General features: G+C 34.2%; 1 protein-coding gene across 2 annotated transcripts in view; it reads right to left on the bottom strand.

Moving 5' to 3' along the window:
• Positions 1-530: 530 nt before the first annotated feature.
• Positions 531-17,084, bottom strand: part of NAMPT (nicotinamide phosphoribosyltransferase) — a 46,845-nt gene continuing 30,291 nt past the window's right edge. For both annotated transcript variants that reach the window (XM_066388254.1, XM_066388253.1), the window contains exons 7-11: positions 14,285-14,510; positions 12,487-12,606; positions 8,155-8,295; positions 6,732-6,866; positions 531-3,448 (exon numbers count right to left, since the gene is read on the bottom strand). In XM_066388254.1, the coding sequence (XP_066244351.1) occupies positions 3,338-3,448; positions 6,732-6,866; positions 8,155-8,295; positions 12,487-12,606; positions 14,285-14,510 (733 nt within the window). In that variant the 3' untranslated portion in view covers positions 531-3,337. The remainder of the gene's footprint in view (positions 3,449-6,731; positions 6,867-8,154; positions 8,296-12,486; positions 12,607-14,284; positions 14,511-17,084) is intronic.

Genomic DNA, 17,084 nt, shown 5'->3' with positions numbered 1-17,084 from the left:
CATACAGTAAATTTTTTTAGGCTTTGCAAGCCATAATGCCTCTGTCACAACTATTCAACTCTTCCACTGTAGCATAAAAGCAGTCGTAGACAGTAATTAAACTATGGGCACAGCTGTGTTTTAATAAAACTTTATTTACAAAAATAGATGCTGGGCTAGATCTGGCCTGTGGCTTGCCACGCCATGCTCTATACTCTCCTTGGAAAAATATCCTCTTCCGTCTCCAGTTGCAAGCTATAATCAAATTCACATCTTGAGACCCTCTGTCCCCAAATGTCTCTCCAGCTACCTAATCCACATTTAAATGTCTCAAAGGCATCTCAATCTAATTAGAAATTGTGCTTTCTCCCCAAAGCTGTTCTCTCGCAGGAAGAAGAAAAGCCATCCACATAGCAGCATAAAGAAAACAGGAGTCACCTTCGATGCCTCTCCCTCTCATTCTCTAATTCTTTGAACTGAAGGAATACCTAAAAAGGCAAGTCTGGAAATATGCCATTATTGGGAAGCACACAAATTTACCATTTCACTAATATAGCTAAACTTTATTTCCATGTTTATTAAATGTTAATCTTTGATGTTAATACATATTAGAATTAATTTAACATACATCTTTGGAGAAAAACTGACATTCTCCACTGAATGGGTTAAAAAGAAATGTAAAACTATAAAATACTTGTTTAAGTGTTGGATTCTAAATTATGGCAAACAGAATAATACCTTGCCATTTTTCTTTTTCTAATTTTCCAAATTATAAAATATTTTTCACAACACTTTATTTCAAGAAAGGAAATAAGGGATAATCACTAAAACTATTTTAAGCATAGAGTACAAACAAAGAATCTTAACGTAAACTCCTATCTCCCATTTAAAATACATATACTTCATGAATCGAGAGGGATTACCTGACATCAACTGTGAATCTAATGATTTAAGGAAACCCACACATGCTGTTTGCTTTAGTCTGGAATAGTTAGGCTGATCTAAGTGTGATACAGCAGAGTTCTAGTTGATATCTAGGTTAACCACTGCTACTCAGATGGTGATGGCTTAATACTAAATGCTTAGTGATGGAAATTCAGGATTAATCAGTTCCAAGTGGCTAAGAGCTAATAGAATTAATCATTCCACCCAGCAACCTATGGCCAGTCTAAATGTACAGATTTTAGCATTCACTAAAAGTTTTAAAATAAAACTTCTCTAGATACTCTGAAACTGTTGAAATTCACAGTACACAAAGAATACTATCTGCAGTATAATTCCAGTGTTTAAACAAAATTAAACTCACGGGTGGTATCACTGTGACTAGTGGTAATAGCTTCTTTTAATTCTAAATCCCTTAGCACACTTTGTGAAAAGATGTATTCTTTTTAATAGTATACATCTTTACTTAGACATATTTAAAAGTACTAGCTTAAAATTATTTCCTACCAGAAATTACATGAAAACTTTTACTAAAAGTAAATAATGCTTATTATTCTCTTTAAACAAGTTTTAGAATCATCTGCAAAAACTTATATGTATTCTTTTTAATGGTGCTTATAAAAGACATTTAATAAAGGTAATTCACCACCCATTAGATTATTCTGATAAAATACTTTCTCATGTAACTGTTCAGAAAAGGTAATTTATGGCTTTTCAATTTTTAAAGTTTCACATTGTCATGTTTTTAAAGCTTTTCTAAAACAGTCTTCCCAGATCAAATTCTTAAATGAGAAAAGAAAGGACAAAAGAGAGACGAACACTTTTATCAGCTTAGCTTCTTCCCTTCCCTAAAAATCAACATTTCTCTTAAAATTCAAGCCATGCTCCTAAAGGGTAGATAATAAACATTCCAGGTGTTCTAGGCCATGTGGTCAGTGTTGCAACCACTCAGTTTCTGTTGCTGTATGAGAAAAAAGGCTAGTGATGAGATGTTATTAAAAGAAAAAAAAAAAGGCAAAGCAGTGCAAATTTGGCCTGTGGGCCATAGTTGTCTAAGCTCTGTCTTAGAGGAACAGACATAAATATAAAAGAATAATCTATAAAACCTAAAAAACAAAGTCTCCTGTTAGATGTGATGACTGAATCAGAATTTGGCAGTTAATCTAATCACTCTAGAACATTTTGATGTTGGCTACTTTGAATTTAGCCAACTTTCTACTTTTGGTTAATATTCTTCTATTTAAACTCATGTCATGCTTTTCATGGGGGATAATTCATCTTCATTTAAGAACCTGCTGTAATATTATTTATTAAGAGATTCAGTTTAAAATTAATAAATGATGTCCATTCAATTTAATATTCAATTTAATTTGTTAAAAACTTAATAGAAAATATAACAGAATCAAAAAATTTAAAATAAGTACACTCACTACCCATTCCAGTATTAAGTCATATCAACTATAGAATAGGAAAAATAAATTCAGAAGTGTAATTACTTTAAAATACACTCCTTCCACTTTTGTCAGTATTTTACATTTGTGTATACATTCTATAGTGGAAGCAGAAATTCTTTCTAAAAGCATTATTTCCTTAAAATCTCGAGGTGCATATTATAGCCACAGGCAACATCTGACATATAAAACTGCAGTACAGGCCTTTCAAATTTGGCATTTCACAGGTACAATACAATGATCAACGTATATAATCACTGCACTGTGTTGAGACATTCCAGTAAGAACCGTTCCTTTCTTTAATGTAGAATGATTACATCATATTCTACAAGGGGCAGTGACGTTAGTGATTCTATAGGATGTATCCCGACATATTTTCAAATTGTACAACACAAACAGCTTTGTTAAGGCCGTGTTTTATTTGCTGATTAATGGACAAAAGGCAATGTAATTTATTTTCAAGTATCTTCTTGAAAGTCTGTGCTCATAAAAATCATGAAAAGTTGGAAAGACTGTTAAGTCACTGAAACTTTAAATATATTGTACACAATCTTGTTTGTACAAAAATACAAGTTAAATATAAACATAAAGCAATCATGATAATTTTATGTAAATCTGTTTTGTGATCTTTAATTATATATAAAAGTTTTTCAGTTCTGTTGAGAAAGATCAATACCAGATTAAATTACTACCTATTGGCAAAGGGCCCTAAAAAGCTTTCTTTAGCAATTAATTTTTTACATGGTCAAGTGTGTTTCTTAATTTGAGATCACCTAAACTCTGGAAAAAAGGAAAAATGAAAGGGTAGTATGTCCATAAACCAACAAATAATTTGGCTGTATGTATCATAAAACAAAGAAACCCACACATCTGTACACAAACATTATGAATCACACACTCCCACACAGTGTATACACATGTGCACGCACACACACAGGCAAGCACACCCAATCACAGAACAAAGCTTAGTGAGGCGCTGCTTCCAGTTCAATATCCAGCTTTGCATTTTTTCTTACTTCGTCAAATGAATAGCTTTTTGTCACTTTCCCGTTCTTGAAGACAGTATGGAGAAGATCCTGCAAATATATAACACACATTTAATGATTAGACTATGAAGCAAAATACATAAACAATCCTTGATGAATTAGACTGACTTGTCAAATACAGAGATGATGAAATGAAATGGTTTTTATATAAAAAGAATGCTGCTGGTGGAGCAGGCAGTGAACAAGGCACTATCTAAAATGGCTACGTAGAAATATTTAACTTTCATGAACTGAAACGATCTATTTTTACATTCTTAAAATGGTTTTCCTTACAGGATAAACCGCCTTTCTGTTTGTCAGGTGGAAGACACACTGTCCAGACTATGGCAGTCGCTAATAGTCACCTGACAGTGAGATGAAGAAAACCTGCCGGCCTTCCCTATTCCCAGCCAGCAGACTCAACACTAGTTAAATGCAATACCTGGAATTTCATAAATTTGCTGGTGACCGAGTTTTTGCCTTAAAATAAGCAAAACAAACAAAAACCCCCAAACAAAACCCAAATCCAAACAAATAAAAATAATTATTGATTTATTACCTAATGCACAGTGACTTTAAAGAACTTTGTGTATACCCAAGGTCACTGATACACATAATCCACCTGATTCCTATATGGGTAGCAAAGGTAAATTAAGAAATTAGAACTAAATTCCCTTTTGGGTCTAAGAAATTACCTGCCTCTAATTTCTCTTTGAAAAAATCCGTAAGTAACCTACCATGTCTAAATTTTTCATCTAGTCTAAAGATTGTGACTAGATATCTAATATTTCTATCATTGTGTTGTTTAAAATCACATGCTCTAGAGGTAGCATTTTCTTTCATAAAGTTAAATATAATCAAGGAATGGTGGATCCTAGTCTTAAATCAAAATACTTTATTATAAATTAACCAATGCCTTAAATAGTCTAGAATATCATTCACATACTCTTAAAATAAATACCTTTTTAAAACTAGTATTTATGACTATGTCTAAAGTAATTCAGCAAAGTCCTGGTAGCTATAAGAGTTACGTGAAGGCTACTCAAAGAAACTGCATTAACAGGTTATATACAGGAATCTAATTTGAAAAGTTTGTTTAGAAATTTTTCATTAAAGGTAACAAAAAAATGTTATTTCATGAATTCCGGTTTAAAATCTTAAAAAAGAACATAATAAAAGTAACAAGCAGAATATCTGATATGGTATAACAAATCTAAGGTAATAAATGAGTATTTATGTTTAGTATCAACTTCTCAGAGAATATAAATATTCATAAGTAGTTTCTCTCTAAAAATGAGTTTTGTTCAATCCAGTGCAGTGGTTCTCAACCTGTGGGTCGCGACCCTGCGGGGGTGGTACGACCAAAACACAGGGGTCGCCTAAAGCCATCGGAAAATACATATTTATTATACAATACATTTTAAAATAAAATATGTATTTTCCGATGGCTTTAGGCGACCCCTGTGTTTTGGTCGTTCAACCCCCGCCGGGGTTGCGACCCACACACAGGTTGAGAACCGCTGATCCAGTGACTTAAAAAATAAAAATTTTATAACTTTTGATTTCATAATTGTAAATGTATTTTTGATGTTAATGACCACTAAGATCAGTGGTTTCCAACCTTTTTACACTTGGGGACCAGTGAAAATAGAATTATTTCAGGGACCGCTAAGGCAGAAATCACCCTGAGCATAAGTGAACTAATTCAATTCAGTTCACTTATGAACTAATGAAGATTACAGGCCCAATGATCTTGAATTAAGATCATTGGGCCTGTAATCTTCATACAATATCAGGGTGGTTGACTCTTTTGTGGATCAGCACAAAATTCCTGGTGGACTGGTGGTTGAAAAACACTGCATAAGATCATATGAACTACTCTAGCATACTATGAATTTTTCCAATTTAGCTGACTTGAATCAAAAGACTTGGTTAAGTCCAGTGTTGGGCAAATGAGTTTGTAAAATTTGTGGGTTTTTATAATTTTTTTTTAAATTTATTCATTTTAGAAAGGAGAGAGAGAGGGAGAGAGAGAGAAGAGAGAGAAGGGGGAGGAGCAGGAAGCATCAACTCCCATATGTGCCTTGACGAGGCAAACCCAGGGTTTTGGACCGGCAACCTCAGCATTTCCAGGTCGACGCTTTATCCACTGCGCCACCACAGGTCAGGCACAAAATTTGTGTTTTTTGAGTTTGCTCACTTTTATTGTTAAAAATGGCACTGGTCTGTGAAATTGCTAATTACCTTCCTGCTTGGGAAGGGCCATTGTTATGTTAATATCTGCTGGAGGAGGGGTTTTTGTGCCAAAAAGTTTTAAAAAGAAAGGAGGAGGAGGAAGAAAGGAAGCCAAGAGGGCAGGGTGCTGAAGGAGAAGCCAGTTTGTGCAGAGAGGAGAAGGGAGAAGGTGTGCAGATGGGGAACCAGAGGTGACTGAGACTGGTGGGGGCCTTTGATTCTAGGAAAAACTGGAGAAAATTCTCCTGGTTGTGGAACCTGAGAATGTGTCAGGGTTTTGGAGCCCTGTGTGTGTTTATTCGCCAGCCAGTGCGAGGCTAGAATAAAGGAATGGCCCACCATTTTTGGCTCCACTGTTTCTTTGCCATCTGCCAGAATCCAATGGGAAACTGCATGTGCATGGCCTTGACAGCCACGGCTGTTGGCCATACATCCAGGTTTCATCATTTGTTTGTTATGTGATCTGAATCAAGTCACAATGGGAAAATGCCTGTGTGTCTTATGGAGTGAAAAATATGGTATTTTATTAAATATTTTAACACACCGTTTGGTTCAGAATATTTTTTTTCTTATTGTCCTCCTTAAAACCCTAGGTGTGTCTTATGATCAAGTGCGTCTTATGGAGCAAAAAATACGGTAGATACATAAAGAAGGCACTAAAACAGGAATAAGTTAAAGGACTTACCCCAAGGCCATTGGTTACAACATGGCAGTAACCATTTTATACCTTACATGATTAACATAACATAATTTGCCTTTTAGCCCATAGAGTTGCTGTGAGAATCAAACGAGACTAAAGAAAACCATCTAAATTAATTTCTATTGCTTTATGAACAGAACTATCTTAAACAGCATTTTAGAATTTGGAAAGCCTTTGTTTTATCTATTAAAATTACCAAATTTACTATAATATAAATAACTATGAGAAGTATAAGAACAGCATCCTTTAAGTATTCATCTTCAGAAACAATCATTCTGAAAATAATTTAAAATTAAAATACAACATAAAAGCCTCCATTCTTAATTTGGAGAGCCAAGCAACTACGGTTAAAAAAAAAGGGGGGGGGGCAAAACAAACCCAATCAGCATAGATACATACATGACCATATTCTTCAAGATCTCCTTTTCCTTCCTCAACTGTGACAAAGTTCCCTGCTGGTGTCCTATGTAAAGATAATCGGCCCTTTTTGGACCTTTTGTTGGGATCAGCAACCGGGTCCTTGAAGACATTAATCTGGAATCCAAATTTAGAAAGAGAAAAAGACTAATTGTCAGAAATGGCCATTCAACTCCTATTAAAAAACAACAAAAAAAACTATACATATAATTTATATATAAATTTTAAGGCAGTTTATAGGTATAATGAAACCATTCCACACTGGGCTTTTAGAAACATAACTCTGGCCTGTTTTAGAGGACAGAGTTAGTCCTTTGTTAGGAAAAAACAAAATCTAAATCATGGCTATCCTTTCTTACCACCGAAGAATACTAAATACTCCTTCTGTAGGAAGTATTTGAGGTTAACATGTGATCCTTAAGGTTATCCCTTTTATATTATAAATTGTCTTTAAACTGATCTAAGTATAGCACAGGCATGATACTGAAAAACAAATCTATGTCAATTGAATGATATAATCTGTGGCTGCAAAAGTAGGATTTTACTAAGGTAAAGACTTTCCTTTCAAAACCTTCCCATTTTCTTACTTTTTACTTGATCACGTTGTTACTATCAGAAGCAAAAAAGACCTACAGAACCTAAGAGCTGAATGTTTGTTTCAGGATCAGAAGGTAAGAGGCAAAACAGTAAGTGACTAGTGATAGCTTTGAAAGGAGAAGCCAATGGGTCAACCCCAGAGCTCTCCAAAGAAAAGATGAGGTGGATAAAGCAGGGGACCAAACCACAGACTCTCAAGAGCGTATGAAGAGATGGGGGATTGCTGCTCAGCTGCCTAGCAGCTTGGGTTCCCCTATTCTAAGGGTACTAGAACAGGATTCTGGTATCACAATTCCAATCCCATACTCCACCTTCCTAACTATGGTCAACTTTTTGATCCAAAGTTATATACCAAAGCAGTGGAAAAGGACTGACCTGCATTGTCTCCTAATCTCTCATCTTATTTTTCCTAGTCTCCTAAACCAAGTTAATTACCTCATGTTTCTTTTCTTTCCTTTTTTTTTGAGTCAAGGTCAGTGATACCTGACAATGTATTAGTGATTCAGGACCATATTATCCTTCGATTCTTGCATTCAATAACTGCATTCTACCTATTGTATTTTTCACTCCATAAGATGCACTTTCCCCCCCCCAAAAGTGGAGGGGAAAATGCCTGTGTGTCTTATGGAGCGAAAAATATGGTATTTTATTAAATATTTTAACACACTGTTTGGTTCAGAATATTATTTTTATTATTGTCCTCCTTAAAACCCCAGGTGTGTCTTATGATCAAGTGCGTCTTATGGAGCGAAAAATACGGTAGATACATAAAGAAGGTACTAAAACAGGAGTAAGTTAAAGGACTTACCCCAAGGCCATTGGTTACAACATAACTACACTTGAAGGAACAATTCAGGAGATCTCTTGTTAATTTCTGTAGCAAAGCTCCACCAGAGCCAAAGGAAATATTTTCAATACTCCATTTTTTTTGTTTCATGCCTTCTACAATCTAGAAGGTTAAAAACAAACAAACAAAAAACCTAAGTAATCTGGAAGAAAAAGGAGGTAATTTTCCATGGGCCATACTGATGAATAAACCATTCTAGAGTTGTCATATAACATAGTAATTGATGAGATAAAAATAAGGCCTATACAAAGGTAAATCCCACAAAAAAAGGTGACATGAGGCTTAAGTGTGGAGGAAAGAAATTTCATTCATAGTCTCTGAATTTACATTGTTATCAGCATTGCAATTGTGGTTAGGGTTGGAGAAATAAAGGAAAAGAGAAAGAGTGAAAATAATTGGCTATAAATATCTAAGGCTACTTGGGTAACTTCTCTTATCTGCTTCCTACAGTTGCTGCACAGAGGCCTGGAGCACAAGCAATGGCACCTAGATGTTTGCCCCAAAGGACTACACTCTGGGAATGACTCTAATCACTCCCCATACATAACAATGCCTGTATCACATGTCATAATGCATATCATATTTAATGGGGCATTTAAAAAAAATTAACAGATATTGGTGGCAAAACAATAAAAAATACTCTCTCCTACATATCAGTTCAGCCAATGGCAGAGTGATTTTATTCTCGCTAGAACTCCAGTACCATAAACAAAATTATGAATAGACTGGGCATTAACATTTGTCATTGGATCATTTTTGGCAGAATGATCACCTACAAGTCAGCTAAAGAGACCTGTGTGAACATATAGTTCAGGCAGCAAAAATAGTTTTTCAAGGGGTTAAAATTTAAAAGTTATATATAGTATGCAGGCGATGTTTTTTGAGTTGTACAGTTAAAACCTATACCCCAATAAATTCAAATTAAAAAGCTGCATTAGTTTATTAAGCTTAATTATTGTCATTTATATTTCTTTTTCTAAGTAGGAATTATCCACTTAGGATTTGTCTTATTTAACATATTCAATCACTTTTATGATAGAAGATTACAAGTGAAATCAAATTTAGTAACCATTCCTTTAATTTCATGAGAACAGACTAAAGGAAGTATTGGAAAGTCTGATTCCATTTTATTGAAACAGAACTTTAAGAAGTGATTAGAAAACCATAAGCATTAACAATTGTATGTAAATCATTAATATAAATTCACCATACTCCCCTCAAATATTAAGCATCTTGATCTGACATCTATCATTTTCAACAATGAACAATAAAAATATATAAAGTCCAATGATATTCATCTTTTAATAATCTCACATTTATAAAGGCAACTTTCTTCTTAAATCCAAACCATCTAAATTTACTACTATATGGAAGAATCAAGATGAAAACACACAATTTATTTTAAAGTGATGTTATTATACCTAAATGAAAAGTATCCAAAGGGCTTGAATTCAGATTATTCATTGAAATGATTGTGAACTAAAACAACAATAAAAACCTTATAAAATAATATGAAATGTAAAGCATTCCAAAAGAGTGAATTTCAATATGGAAGAAATGCATAGAGTAAAAAAAAAAGAGGAGGAAAAGAAAGGAAAACATATAGATGGAGGATAAGGTGGTTTTAGTCAAAAAGAAAAAAAAAAAAAAGGAAACCGTTTTAGACCTGTCACAGGATTTTAAATATGCCTCAGAAGTATAAGAAGGAGGAAATTACAAAGAACAGTAATCACGTAACGTCATAGTTCTGTATTTCTGGCCCAGTTTAAGATATTCTTCCTATAGTTGCACCAAAAGTTACAAAATACAGACAATTTAAAGTTTAAATAAACTCTTGTGTTAGAAGTACAGGAAATTACAGAATTAGGGAAAAAACTACTTAAAAATATTTACACATATCAGAAGGAAGTCTGACTTGACAAAACGTAACTGTTAAACAGACATTACTTTTCATTTTCTTATTTTTTTTTGCCCAAGGTATCTAACTGAAGTAAGTCATGTTATGCAATTTAATAGCATTTAAATTATGATTTTTGTTATCACAACCATATATCTGACTCATGCATTATGATCTATGTGTTTTCACAATACATTATATTTAAATAAAAAAATTAATGTGTTCCTCTAATTAAAATTTACATACATTTTCTATTTAGTCTCTGGACAAAGCTGTGAGGGTCAGGAGAAATTTCCTAGAAAGGTAGAGAAAAGGGTTCTAGGGAAAGAATAGGATAGCTAACGGAAAGAAAAGTGTTTAAAAATACATGTTACTTTATTGCAAAGAAATCTTCTCACCAATTTTGACAATTTGTTATCATTTTAACATTATTAGCGACACTCCAATGGACATGTTTCCATGATAATCGAGATGACTGAATCCTAACTGAAACATATACAAATAGAAAGACAATCTGTGTTTTGTCCAACACAAAAGAGGTCTGTGCCTCTTTCTGTAAAGAAGCAGACTGATTCTGGTGCACACAAAGGAGAGCAGGCTCCCACTGTGAACTTCCTGGGGATGGCTCAGGGAAGACTGACTGAATAGCAACCCAAAAAGTTAGGCTAACAGTCAATGAAAAAGTCAGTTGTTTGAAATAAAATATATTTTTCATTCTGTCAAAATTAAGTCACCTAAAAAAATATATACATATACAAACAAAGCAAAACCATTGTATAAATTCTCCTTTCTGCATCTAAAAACTTATTTTGACCCACCTCCAATATGAAGAAAGTAGGTCACCCTTTTGGTAAATTAACACATGAGGACATCTGTATTTCACAATGACCTGACTGAACAAGCCAACTTAAAAAGCTCACCTCTGGAAGACGGCAGGGCAGACATCAGTGGGAAAAGCATGGAGCTAATGGTAATTTTTGGAAATTGGTACAGTACCCTGCCCACATGTCTTCATCTGAAAGGGGGAAAGGAGGGTACCTGCTAAACTGTCTAAATGTAGAATGGGTAATAGTTCTTAGCTGATGCCAGGAAAAGAAACCTTTAATTCAGCTGAGCTAAGGAGACCCCAGCAGTTACATGTGCCAGCTGAGACTCCAGTAACCAGGTCCTCCTCCTCCTCCTCCTTACTCCACTTTTCTTTTATTCTTCTTTTGCTTCCACATGAAAGCCCCTAACGTCCCAACACCAAATGTCTTAGAGGAGTCTGGGGGAGTTTACACTTTTCTCAGGCAAGCACTTTGGGAGATTTGGTGGAAGAAGCTTCATTTCTGTTACTGCAAGAAACCTATTCCAGGCATCTCGTTTTGCAACTCTAAATCCACACCACCACAGAAGTACTGTTTGTTATAATCAGGAGCTCTACCTCTTTTTTTTTTTTTTTTAAGATTTATTGATTTTAGAGAGGGGGGTGAGAGAGAGAGAAAGAAACAGGGGGTGGTGAGGGGAGAGTAGGCAGCATCGACTCATTGTTGCTTCTAGTACAGTATGTGCCTTGACCGGGCAAGCCTGGGGTTTCAAACCTGCAACCTCAGCATTCCAGGTCAATGCTTTATCCACTGCGCCACCACAGCTCAGGCAGTAGTTCTTACTTTTAAATAAGTCTTTGGAAAATAAACTATATTTTGGGTACTGATCTTACTCTAACCACACCAAACTCTTCAAATAGAAGAATTTTTGGTAAGCTGTGTTAAACAAGTGGACACCTCCAGAGACTGATATATGTAATCATTGTTAGTGGTTTATAAAGCAGACAGTCCACACTATGAAATCAGCAATATCCTTAACTTTTAAGAAGTATACTTTATGAAATTACATCTCTTCAGGAGCTTACTTGAGAATAAAAGAGGCAAAAGTTTTAATATAATACTTAACACTATTTGGCTAAATCTAACAAAAATAGCGATGATAGTCCAGGCTTTATTTTGAAGAACAATTTTATAATTCTGAAAAAGCACATATTAATACCATTTGAGTTTCACATAATGACAGCATGTGATACTCCATTCTATTAAAATTGAAATCTATGTGAGCAGTGTCAAGACTTTTTGTTTTAGACACAAGGAATGTTTCTTGACTGGCATTTTCTTGTTTCACAGTGATATTTCCTTAGACTTACCATTCAGGGTGGCTAGTGAAGACAATGTACATGTGATCTGGTTGGTACTTCTATACTTTAAGTTAGTATTATTTACAAATCTTAAGCAATTAACAGAAAATACATATACCATTATAAACGCGAAAAGAATCACAACTGTGCTAAATGTGTTGTTTATGAAAGTAATAAAAAGGAGCTTAATTATGATTACCTTATTAGAACATTTCATACAAACACATACCTCTTGTAAAGTATTAATATCTACTCCATCCCCTTGAATAACTCGAAGATAAGGTGGTAACAACTTGTAGCCCTTTGAGTTCTCAGTAACAGGGAACTTCTTACCTAAAATATCCAAAACCTGTATAGAAAAAGACACACCCAATACAAAATAACTAAAACTGAAAAAAAAAATTGTAAAAACTTTCCAAAGTTAAAAAAATAACTTTACTGGATAATCTTGAGAATATATAATTTAATTAATTTACTTAAAGAACTTTACAACACTATATACAAATCTTCTAAAATTAAGTCTCAATTTCTTCTTTTAATGTTAGAAACAGACATGCTATTTTCTATCAAGTTATTTTATACCATAAATGGCTCAATACACAAGATTTTCCCCTTATATCTTTGAAATTATATAGTCAGGAAAAAAAGAAAAACCCTTTAACATTAGGAGCTTAAAACAGTAAATGTAATAATAGTTTAAAAAGGTATAGAAAGTATCATTGAACAAACTCATATTATACCTTTGATTTGGATTTATTCTGCTTGTGCCCAACAGTTTGGTTTAGTTTTGATAAGACAAATATAAATCCATTGGAATTACAAAGTTCAGAGAAATGTGATATGCAGGCAAAGTTAGAATGAGCTCCCAGTTTAAAATGACACCCATTTTTTAAGCCAAACTGCGTAATATGTAAATCATACCCCTCATTAACTACTAAAGGTTTTGTTACAGCCAGAATACCTAAACATTGACTTAAACTTTCTCAAAAAGTTTGGTCAGAGATTCAAAAGATCAATCAGATAATTTTTCTCCCAACAATCACTCCCTTTTCCTAAATAAAGTGATTTAAGAGTGACAATGAGAAAATTCCATATGGATGACTCCATTTATTCTTAAAACTAGGTCTATACATTTTTTGTTAGGTAACAGGAAAAACATGAAACAAGTTTGCTAAAATCAAATCCGTTAATACTGCTGGCTAAGATAAGACTTTAAAGTTGGCCTACTACTTAATAGGACAGGAAAAGATTTCCTTGATTCCATATTCCCTTTTGTTAAGGGGTAATTTATCCTCTAATCATTAGCTGGGAAACTGCAGTCAAGTGAGAAGGTGACAATGGCTTATTTTACATGTTGTTTGACCTTGAGCAGTTACTTTTAGCCTATTTAAGTCTGTTTCTTTATCTGTAAGAGAGAATGTAATATTTATCACAAGATCTTTACAGATTAAACGACACAGCTTAATTAATGCAGTATTTTTCTAGGAGTAAGGATCCAATATCCTGCTCTTGTTTAGTGCTTTTCAGAAGGCAAACCAAGTACTGAGTACTAAAGACAAGCCAACATTGTTACACCGATGATCAAAGTATCTTTAAAGAACCATTACTTGAAAAGTATTTTTTCCCCCACATCACCTTGCACATATTTTTTTTTTGCACTAAGAACTTCAAAGGTATAGCAATGACTGTGATAAAGGAAAAGAAACAAGCCATAAACTCAGTAACCAGATCACAGAATTCATTAAAATGGCAATAGTATTAATTACTTTTGAAAGTAAGCAGAAAATATTCAATAGTACTTAACTGTCTATTTAACAGAACATATAAATAACCCATAACTCGGGTCTCTTTTCTGTTATTAATGTGTGACCTTGGGCAAATCTATTACTCTCTCTGGGCTGCAACTCTACAATAAGGGGGTCTGGTCCAGAGCTCTGAAATGGTATGTGTATAAATAAAATTAAAAGTAGTGTTGATGGAGCTGGTTGATAGGCATTTTAATAAGCAAGTTACATATTAAAATTTACCTTTAATACAGTGTCAAGAGGATTTCCAGAATCAGGTCTGATTATTAGTGGTGCCTCTGTACTTCTTGATACTATTAAATGTCTTAGATCTTCACCCCATATTTTTTCACACGCATTATAAATATCATAGCTATCGCTGACCACTGATACAGGCACTGATGAAAACTGTGTTACTATATGTTCAAAAGCATCTTTTTCATGGTCTTTCCCCCAAGCTGTTATGGTACTAGAAAACAAAATAAGAATACAGATTTACTTAGGCGGCTATATTACCTGTTCCTGAATCATATCTCATGTTTACTATACTGTATCATCAACATGCAGAGAAAGTGAGTGATTTAGTTTAATGAATGCACATCAGAATGTTAGTTGAATGACTGGATCAAGCTACCCCTTGAATAATTTTTTTTAAAGACTGAAAGTAGTATTATTCCTCTCCAATAGTTACTTTAGATTTTACGTCATATTCAATTTTTGGGGGGTATTTCTGAACCCGCCCAATCAAACTCAATAAGATAAAAAGCAATTACTGAATGCATTCCACTTGTTATGCTGAGAAGTGAGAAAGAAGGACGAAGACTCTCATTATCTGGTGGGCAATGGAAGCACCTGGCTCCCTCCTGTGAATTTTCAAAACCATGTATGGATAATAGTAAGCATACATTTGATACTTTTTTACCTTTCAAAATCTTACACTTAAAGGCAATTACTTAAACTATACCATAGAAACATATAGTCAACTAGCTCTTTGCCTGTTCTATCTTCAAATGGCCAGTAACAGTCATTTACTTCATTTATAGATTAATATATGCCCCAAGGAATAAGAATTTTAATATTCAGTTTGAGCAAAACATAATTTAGATGGAAAATAAAAGTGTGAGAGGTTTATTTTTTTTTTTTTGTATTGTTTATGTATAGCAATATGGTTTTTATTTATTTATTTATTTATTTATTTATTTATTTTTAAATAAATTTTTATTAATGGTAATGGGATGACATTAATAAATCAGGGCACATATATTCAAAGAAAACATGTCTAGGTTATTCTGTCATTAAATTATGTTGCATACCCCTCACCCAAAGTCAGATTGTCCTTCGCCACCCTCTATCTAGTTCTCTGTGCCCCTCCCCTTCCCCCTAACTCTCTCCCTCCCTCCCTCCCATGTCCTCCCTCCCCCCACCCCTGGTAACCACCACACTCTTGTCCATGTCTCTTAGTCTCGTTTTTATGTTCCACCAATGTATGGAATCATATAGTTCTTGTTTTTTTCTGATTTACTTATTTCACTCCGTATAATGTTATCAAGTTCCCACCATTTTGAGGCAAGAATATTTAGTGGTTTTTACAACATCCTCAATAATGGTTCTTCTTATTGACCAGATTAATAACACACAACTTAAGCAGTTGTTGGTTTACTAATACTGGGGTGGACAAAAGTAGGTTAATAATAATAAATAACACAATAAATAAATAAGTACAGAAATAAACTGTTTTGTATATTCACAACTGTATACCTACTTCTTCCCACTCCTGTACACAATTTTTAAAATTCTTAAACAGAATAAATTTATAAATTGCCATTTCTTCATGACAAGCAATTTTTCTTTCTTCTCTAATTTTCTAGCCTGTGCCTCTACCCCATGTTCATAAGTAAAGAAAAGCAGACAACCCATTTACTACAGAACCCCATGCAGTGACAAGTTTACTCAAAGCTGCTTGAGGAGTCATACTAATTTATGTTTGTAACTTCTTTTATTTTTCCTTTTTTCTCAAGGACTTGAAAAAACAATTTTCCCATGCTGTCAATGGGATGCTGGGGACAGCAGAGCATGCTCCCTTCAGGGATATAAAGACTTGACCACCCAGAGAGACTACTCTTGTCTGAAATGAAAAGAGAGTACAGTGAACACTCTTCTAAACAACCATGGAGGCTGACACAGCAAGCATCTGCAGCTAAGGGAAGATCAAGAATACTACTGTCCTCCTTAGAAGGCAGACGATTAAGACCAAAGAATAGCAATACTGGAGAGCTTTGTAACTGAAGAAGGAACTCCTGCAGTGAGAGCTCACTGCTTCTGCATCTAGCGCTGTGAGGTGGTTATCACGTCCAGCAAGCGTAACTGCTCATTTTTAGCCTTTATCTTATTTGCTTTCTCTATGGTATTTGAACTTTCCTGAAGTTTTCTTTCCCATGACTTTACAATGACACCTCCTGTGTTTGAAAAATTTTCCCCAACACCTATATGGCTTCTTTTCAGTCTCCCCCAACTGCTACATTCTCTCTGCTCCCTTCAATCTGATTGAAGGCTCTGACCCATCTTCCTGTATATACCTCTGTGCGTGAAAAACATTAAGCTTTTAAAAAATACCCTTGTGGTTAGGGTTTCCAGGTTTTGCTTCTGTACTCCAGATGAACTCTCAGGTAGGAAGATGAACACCCTCATTTCCTCATCCCACATACATTTCCTATAGCACTCTCTACATAATCCAAGTGTCACATCTGCTCTCCTAGTATGGTATTTGGTAAATAAAGATCATAAATATTTATTCAATGAATTCTACTCATGCTAATATTCCAATTTCCAGTACCAAATCAGATAACTTTTCCAAGTTTAAGGGAAAAGACATGTAACTGAATATTTTAAAATCCAGATTCATGTTCCTTAAGAAAATATGACAATGGCAGTGCTGTACAATTGAGAGTTCTCATTTTAAAGTTATTTCAAATGTTAGCTCATTTATTCTCAATGACCTTCTGGTGTTAAAGATGTAAAATTTTAGCTCCTCCATTTGTTTCGT

The sequence above is a fragment of the Saccopteryx leptura genome, chromosome 6 (genome assembly GCF_036850995.1).
Source record: "Saccopteryx leptura isolate mSacLep1 chromosome 6, mSacLep1_pri_phased_curated, whole genome shotgun sequence".
In the NCBI taxonomy this organism is placed as follows: domain Eukaryota; kingdom Metazoa; phylum Chordata; class Mammalia; order Chiroptera; family Emballonuridae; genus Saccopteryx; species Saccopteryx leptura.
This window is presented reverse-complemented; position numbering and strand designations above follow the sequence as displayed.